Source organism: Euprymna scolopes, chromosome 6 (assembly GCF_053919585.1).
Source record: "Euprymna scolopes isolate OS-2025 chromosome 6, ASM5391958v1, whole genome shotgun sequence".
NCBI lineage: Eukaryota > Metazoa > Mollusca > Cephalopoda > Sepiida > Sepiolidae > Euprymna > Euprymna scolopes.
Window position 1 is genome coordinate 140945945 of NC_136487.1, and position 8799 is coordinate 140954743.

Genomic DNA, 8799 nt, shown 5'->3' on the forward strand with positions numbered 1-8799 from the left:
AGTTAGGAAAAATGTTTTCATCGCGAGCTAACCAATTCAGCTACATTTTGAAGTTAAATAAATTCATTGTAAAAATCCTTTTAGAGATAAATATTAGTTTTCTGGGTCTATTTCAAAGATAATTGAAGTTAAATCCTAAGATATTGAATTTTAAAAAAAAACTGAATTAGCCCCAAAACCGTTTTTGCCGTTCGCAAAAGCGGAAAAAAAAAAAAAAAAAAAAAAAAAAAGAAGTACTTTTTGGAAATACGGAAGCCCAAAATCTGAGACAGTCGTCATGTAATTAAAAGGAAGGAGGAGTGCTGCCCCCCCCAAACGTGCATCCGTACATTTCTATTGTTAATGTTTGTATAAATTTTACCATTTTTTAATTTAATTATTTTTCTATGTTCCTGTTTTTATTGATTTATTTTTTTTTAATTATTGGCCAATCTATACTTTTATGAATTGGTTTTTCTTTTGTGCGTATTGCTATTCATATTAAAAACCCTCTTTTCTATTCATTTACAAAGAAAACAATTTTCTTATATATGGGTTCTGGAATTGCATTCACTAGCAAAAGATCTAGTTAATTTGCATATTCTTTTAAACATTCGTTTTAATTCCATATTAGTTTTTTTTTTCGGTTTTATGGGATGATCATCTTTAGTAAACTATTACGTGTAATTATATTCATGCAGATATTCTACATGATTTATACTTGCATAATATTTGCGTAAAAAGTTCTCTCAGATTCTTTCTCCTCTGATCTTGAGCGCGTGGTACTGGTACAGTAGGGGAGGAGGTGGCTGGTTACTTTTAATGCATCTAAAACCAAGCTCCTAACTTTACATCATCAACGCTCTGATCCCCCATCTGGCATCAATTGATATGGGTGGCTCTCGTCTAGGGGAAGCTCCATGTTTTGATAAACTTCTGGGCTTGACCTTTACCCCTGACCTGAAATGGAATACATACATCAAGTCAGTTGCCAAGATCGCTGGAAAAATGGTAGGATCCTTCTACCGCTCCAGAAGATATCTCACCCCCTGATGCAATTCTCTATCTGTATAAAAGCCAAGTACGTCCAAGGATGGAGTACTGCTGCCATATCTGGGCAGGAGCTACTAAAAACAGCCTATCCTGCCTTGACAGAGTACAAAATAAGCTTCGTGGCTTAGTGGGGGATGCCCTTTTCTCTTCCCTGCAACCTCTCTCCCACAGGAGAGACGTTGCGAGCCTGTCTTTGTTTTATCGTTACTACCATAACAGGTGCTCGTCTGAACTCCAATCTCTGGTCCCCCCTCGCCAATCTTTCACGATAAACATCCGACTAGCTGAAACCACTCAAATTTTCCCCACTCCTTATCGGTGCCAAAAACAAAACGTAGATTCCATGAACAAAGCTTCTTTCTTAGAAGTGCACGCCTGTAGAACTGTTCCGGTTGCCTGTTTCCCACCTGACTACAACCTGGATGTCCTCAAGTCCAATGTGAACAAACACCCGATGAACCGCCTCCTTAAGTAAGACACTATCACATCTCCAAAACTAACGCACTGTACACACAATAACCCTTATCCCCGAATGGCTTCCGTGCCTTGATAAGTGGTAAAAAAAATAAATAAATAAATAAATAAATAAATAAAATAAAAAAAATAAAAAAAAAAAAATAAAAAAAAAAAAGGTAATTTTTGTTTAAGCAAAATACATTTCCACGAAGATTTAAAAATAATGGGTTTATTATATTCCGTGATCATTATTTGATAAATACTGAAGTTCATTAAAATTGGTTAATTTCCTGATTTTCGGTGATTTTTAAGTAAAGGTCAAAATGTTTATTCATTTTGAGCATCGGCAACCGGCATTCATTTTGCACGTACCTATAAAAACGGCTTTGGGAATAAACACCCTCGAAATCCGGTCTTAACATGGGGGTGGTTGGAGGGTTTATAATATGCTGGGCCCTGGGGCAAGTCGTAAAAATTACCCCTCCCCCCTCAAAAAAGTGGGTGCTCGTTTTACGCTATTAAAAAAAACACGAAGAGTGATCCCGGACCCAGTTTTTAAAACTAATATTTATTCAAATCTTAGAAACTACTAGTTTGTCGTAATTTTAAAGGAATTTGAGGGTGGAGCGATTTTTTCATATTTACCAAAACTACTTATGCACGTTTGATACCGCGCTATTTTTAAGTAGTTTTAAGATTAAATTCAAGTGTCACGATATCTTTAAACTGTTAGGTGGAAACGAAACGGTTACAAAACAACCTTTCCTATCAATATTAATGTTTTTTCTCGAATCTTTCTTTTAAATCACTTCAGATGTTTTTCTTTGTACAAGCACCCAAACCATACATCACTCTTGGGGGGGGGGGGGGGGTCCAATGCCACCAAAACTGGACACAGGATTAAAATAAAATTATGAATTTAAATTGCCCTAATCAAGTGAAAAGTTCATTTCAAATTTTTCGATATATCAAGTTTGACAAAATAAAATTATGCTTTAAACGTCAAAAGCAGAGAGAAGCTCTAAGTTATTAGAGGGCTGCCAGGATTTAAATTTCCCGCAAGATTCTTTGTTTTAAAAAACGTGTCACGACATGTCTGTTAAGTGTAGTAGATACACACTTCAATTTCTTGTTCTGTCAGTAGAGGAGAAATCCTTCAAGACTGAGACAATTTTTATTTTTGTTCCTTTTCTCCACATTAAAAAACGACCCTGGTGTCTAACTGTCCCGTGGGGAGGAATTCTAAATAGGAACTCCGCAGTCAGTGTTAGATAAATTTGCAGTATGCTTTTTATTTTGTTCATAAAATCTTATGGTTTCATATTCTGAATTTGAAATAGAAAATGAAATATTTAATTTTAGTAATTTATGCAGAGAAGGTACTGTGCTATTTTTAATGGTATTTAAGTCGAAATCAACATTTACTGAAAGTTCAAATTGTTAGGTGAAAGTATGAAGAGCCAAACACTATCTCCCAGGTTAAGAATGGGATTCTTTTTAATCCAATTTCAGTAGTTTCCAATTTACTCTTCTACCTATCGGGAAAAGTTTTTAAGTGCTTTTACTCTTTAAAACCAGTAATATTAAGCGTTTATAGATAGGTGCAAACAAGAAAAATGCCGGCACGATGACCAAAAATTGTTTGGAAAAGGAGTTAACTAAAAATTATACAAATTACTAAAGCCACCATGTCACGGTAACATTCGATGGGTTTCTAACAGTATTTTTGTATAATTTTAGTTTTAACTCATTTTCCAAATTTCATATTTAAGGGTCATCGTACCGCCATTTTTCTTGCTCGCACCTATCGATAAACACTGAACAGATTAAAGCCAGTAAAACTACTTTCCAGATAGGTAGAAGAGCAACTTATTTGATATTAAGTGTTACTTTTTAATTTGACTACTTTTGTATCTCCGGATTGTAATAAAAACCAGTTTCCGGATATTAAGCACTAATTCCTTGTTATATGCAGTGCAGTGGCCATTTTTGTACGCGCAAACGCGGCAAAAATATGCGCGCGTACAAAAATGGCCAAATTTAACAAGGAATTATTGCTAAATATCCGGAAAACTACTCGTTTGCGGCAAATTTAAATGCGATATTCGTTTTCAGAATACCCAAAGTACACGAGTCGGCATTTTAAAAGTGATTGTTAGAGTGAAAAGCAAGTAAAAATTTACCATAAATAAAAAACGGTCCACGAGCTTTGCATGTCTCATCCCCCCCCTTAAATGGTTTTCGTCTTTTCTCCACTATTTCTCAGAATTATAGATCCGACATTAAAATACCAGATAGGGTTCAATTTTAGTAAATCGAGTTACACTTTTAAAATATGGTAAAAATTGAAGATCACGCGTACTGGTTGCCTAGAGTATTCCGAAAACCATTCTAAACAGGTTGAAAAAAATGAATTTCAAAATAAACACTAAAACCGGTTGGACAACCAGTGCAGATTGAATTTAGCATAAAAAAATACTAAAATAAAGACAATAACTCTTGTGCACAGAATTCACAGTAAGTCTTAAGATTTCATATTGTAACTAGATGTTTGGGAACCTTTCTTTCAGACTTTTTTTTTTTTTTTTTTTTTTAATAAAAGTGTGCCCGCGCTTTTCAATAGAAATTGGAATTCGAGCTTTTACGACAGACGAAACTACAGAATGTCCTTTCTAAATAAGGCTATTATTTAAGCACGGTACACTAAGTGCCTACATATTAACCACATATTACCAAAGGTAAAATAATTGTACACCTATTCGAGTATTCTTTTAAAAATTTAAATGGAACAAAACATAATTGCGTTTTAAATTTAAATAGTTAAAGAGTTTAATGTTAAAGTAAAAATTTACATTTTAGGAGTAAAGTGACGTTTGAGTGAGCATTGCTGAAAATGGAAATAGTTTGTGAAAAAAAAACTTATCGTAAAAAATGGGTGGCCCTTAAAAGGGCCGTTGAGTTTTTGTTTTTTTTTTGCAGCTCATTTTAAAATTCCTGAGATTGGGATCCTTTTTTGCCAGATTTCGCAGCGGCCGCTGCGGCAGACTTCTTCGGTAGAAGAACAGCTTGGATGTTAGGCAAGACACCACCTTGGGCAATCGTGACACCAGAAAGCAATTTGTTCAACTCTTCGTCATTACGAATAGCGAGTTGCAAGTGACGTGGGATGATTCGGGATTTTTTGTTGTCACGAGCGGCATTACCAGCCAACTCGAGGACCTCAGCTGCCAAGTATTCCATTACAGCCGCCAAATACACTGGGGCACCGGCGCCAACACGTTCAGAATAGTTGCCTTTCCTTAGGAGACGGTGGATACGACCAACGGGAAACTGTAGTCCTGCCCTTGAGGAACGGGTCTTTGGCTTAGCCTTAGCTTTACCGCCTTTTCCACGACCTGACATTGTGCACGTATGATTCTAAGGGATACAACAAAGAAATAACGTTGGAAAAACTGGTGTGCTACTTTTTATACTGGGAGTTATCCCGCCAAATTGTTGTCTACAATTACGTCCGCACAAATCACGCGTTACTCTCGTTTAAAAGTCTCGTGACCGTTAAAACTATTTGGGGGGGGGGGGTTATTTTTTCATCATTTCGTTAAATAAATAATATTGTTCAATTTTTTTTTATTTTAAATCATTATAAATATGTTAATCTTTTCGAAGTAAGAAATAAATTAAACATTGGAAATTTGAATTTTCTACATGCATAATCGCCCCTTGCCACCTCTCTCTACCCACGGACGCACGCACACACATACGAATTGACAACACAAACATTACCTCCTTCTAGAAATATTTCTCTTTTCCCGACCGAGACAGAAAAATTACTAAATCTTTATCCCAGTCCGAAAAAAAAAATCATCTTTACATTTTCGGTTCTTATTTAGAATTCAACCTAATTTAAAAAATAAAACTACAAGAAAATATTTATGATACGTACCCTCACGGAATGGAAATGTTATATTCTAAAAATTAGGTAATTTTATTAGTAGTTTCATTTTTAGCTTTAAAAAAAATCTAATCTCAAACGATTTAAATTGATTAGGGTGAAATCGGGTACTCCTTGGGCGTTGAGTTCCATGGTGACCAGCAGAAAAATTTAATGGGTAAATGTTTACTTTAACTACAACAGAACACCGACCGGACCGGTGTCGGTGACCGGTACTTAATGACGGACGAGTGTGGAAACATTGGTCTATTTAGCCTTGAAAAACTTTTTCAGGCCAAAATAATGTTTTAAAGGCCAAAGAAATGCCTGTTTTAACTTTTTTTTTCTTTGAGTAAATTTCATTCATACTTTTATTTTGTGCTTGTTTTTATTTTATTTCATTTTAAATTTATTTTTATTTTATTTCATTCTAAATTTGTTATTTTATTTCATTATTCTTTTATTTCATCCAAATATTTTTTTTTGTACATTTATAATTAAAAAAAAAAATGCTTACGCGACTATGAGTGGACAAAGGACTTCGATTCTTCTTATAATTTAAATTATTTCTTTAAATTATGAGAAGAATCGAAGTCCTTTGTCCACTCAAATAGTTGCGTAAGCATTTTTTTTTATTATAAATGTACAAAAAAATATTTGGATAAAATAAAAATAAATTTAAAATGGATTAAAATAAAAATAAATTTAAAATGAAATAAAATAAAACAAGCTTTCCATGTGGTAGAGACATCTTACCTATCTTACCCTATATGTGCTTCCGGGTTGCATTAGCTCACTGTAATATATTAGACAGGATTATCTCCCTTGCACTTCAATGAACTACGGATTATCTCCCTTGCACTTCAATGAACTACCACTAGAGGGCGCGACAGTCTTGAAATCTGTTCTTTTTGTAAATAGGACCGGGAGACGATCTTTCCCTACGAGACGTACCGTCTGCCGATCCATCTATAATGTTATTTTGTCTTGTGCATTTTTATTCATTATGCATTGTTAATGTTGATATACATTACTCACACTATTGCATTTATATTTACTCTCTATCGCCCCCACAACAGCGGTTACTATCTTTAAAAGCATATCTGAGAAAATTGACCAAGTCCTCTGCTTATCCTTCAGCTAACATTTCATGTGTGTGGAAACTTCAATGTTCACAACGTCGAATGGTTGACCCACTCAAACAAGACCGATGATGAGGGGAGGTTCTGCCATGATTTCTCCATTGCTTATGACCTCACTCAGATTGTTCACGAACCTACCCGTGTGCCCGACAATGATGGCCAGTATGCGAGTCTACTAAATCTTTTTCTCACAACTTGCCCTGAACTATGTTCAGTTTCTGTTCTGTCTCCTCTGGGATCTTCCGACCACTCTGTTGTATCAATTAAGATAAAAATGAAATGTAATAAGTCCCCAGACATACCTCTCCATCGTACAGTATATCGATACACTAATGCTGACTGGGATAACTTCCGTACATTTACATCGGATCTACCTCTGGGTTCCATGTTTAAAAAGGATGTGTCCTCTATAGTATTAGACCTGACGGAATGGTTAATTGTAGGTATAGACCGTTTCATACCCTCGAAAAAGTTCCAGCAAAAACCTAACAGCCAGCAATGGTTCTCTCCAGAATGTGCTGCTGCCATTGCGCACAAAAATCACTTTTTCCACTGCTTCCAATGTAATAGATGTATGGAAACTAAAGCCGCTTTCAGGACTGCGAGCAACCATTGTAAGAAAGTAATAAAGAATGCAAGAGAGTTGTATGCTCAGTCCATCAAATCAAAAGTAGCTGAGCAGTGGCTTGGTTCCCACCAGTTTTGGCAAATAGCAAAAAGAATCCTGAACAGAAGCGTGTGCTCTATCCCGACTATCATCAATGGACCTGAGGTAATCTCGTCAGCATCAGACAAAGCCAAACTCCTTACCAAGAACTTTGCAGCTAATTCTACCTTTTGTGACCAAGGCCGCCAAACCCCAATATTTCCTCCTGTATCAGAAAACACACTATGTGATATACATATATTTGTACGTGATGTTGCCAAGCTAATCAAAAACCTTGATTCCAGTAAAGCAACTGGCCCTGACGGTATTCCAATTATAGTACTCAAAAACTTCAACCAGAGCTAGCACCCATACTTACAAAACTGTTGAAACGTTTTCTTAAGGAGAATTGCTTCCCATCACCCTGGAAATCTCATCAGTATGCCCTGTATTTAAGAATTCAGGTGATCGTTCATCCCCCTCTCAGTACAGGCAAATAAGTCTCCTGTGCGTCATGAGTAAGTTGCTGGAATCTATGTTAAATCAACCATCTAAGCATAAATAACCTTCTTAGTGACACACAATATGGTTTCCGTTCTGCTAGATCTACAGCAGATGTGCTTACAGTTATATCTCATAGGATTAGCGCATCTCTCGACGGAGGCAACCTTTCTAGAGCAATTGCTCTTGACATATCTAAGGCCTTTGATAGGGTATGGCATAAAGGTTTACTTCACAAGATCTCTAGCTATGGTATAGCTGGAAATGTCTTCTCAATTATTAAATCATTTCTTTCTGATAGATTCATAAGAGTAGTAGTTGATGGCTAAAAATCAGAAGCTCACAGTATTAATGCTGGAGTCCCTCAGGGGTCCATCCTGGGCCCAACTCTTTTCCTGATCTACATTAATGATCTTCCAAATCATATCCTTACATCATTTGTAGACATTTATGCTGATGACACTACCATTTATGGTAGCACATCTAAGACAGTAAACGACCAAGTTCTCTCTGATTCTCTCTCTTCTGATCACGTGGTACAATGGGGAAAGGAGTGGCTGGTTACTTTTAATGCATCTAAAACCAAGCTTCTCTCTTTACATCATCAACGTTCTGATCCACATCTGGCATCAGTTGAAATGAATGGCTCACGTCTTGAGGAGGCCTCAAGTTTTGACAAGCTTCTGGGCTTGACCTTTACTCCTGATCTTAAATGGAACTCGTACATCAAATCTGTTGCCAAGGCCGCTGGAAAAATGGTGGGATCCTTCTATCGATCCAGTAGATATCTCACTGCTGATGCAATTCTCTATCTATATAACAGCCAGGTACGTCCAAGGATGGAATACTGTTGCCACATCTGGGCAGGAGCTGCTAGAAAGGACTTGTCCTGCCTTGATAGAGTTCAAAATAGACTTCGTAGCCTCGTAGGAGATGTCCTTTTCTCTTCCATGCAACCTCTATCTCATAGAAGAGATGTTGCGAGTTTGTCTCTGCTGTATCGTTATTTTCATGGAAAGTGCTCAACTGAGCTTCAGTCTATGGTCTCCCCTCGCCAAACTTTCACAAGAAACACTCGTTTAGCTGAAAAC

The 8799-nt window shown here is 36.4% G+C and overlaps 1 protein-coding gene across 1 annotated transcript; it reads right to left on the reverse strand.

The window, feature by feature from the left end:
* Positions 1-4447: 4447 nt before the first annotated feature.
* Positions 4448-5298, reverse strand: LOC145278001 (histone H2A-like). Its single transcript, XM_080130170.1, has one exon. The coding sequence runs from the start codon at positions 4888-4890 to the stop codon at positions 4474-4476; it is 417 nt and encodes a 138-aa protein (XP_079986296.1). The 5' UTR covers positions 4891-5298; the 3' UTR covers positions 4448-4473.
* Between the last annotated feature and the right edge of the window lie 3501 nt (positions 5299-8799).

Coding starts and splice junctions, on each gene's coding strand:
- LOC145278001 (XM_080130170.1), bottom strand. CDS start 4,890: ATGTCAGGTCGTGGAAAAGGCGGTAAAGCTAAGGCTAAGCCAAAGACC.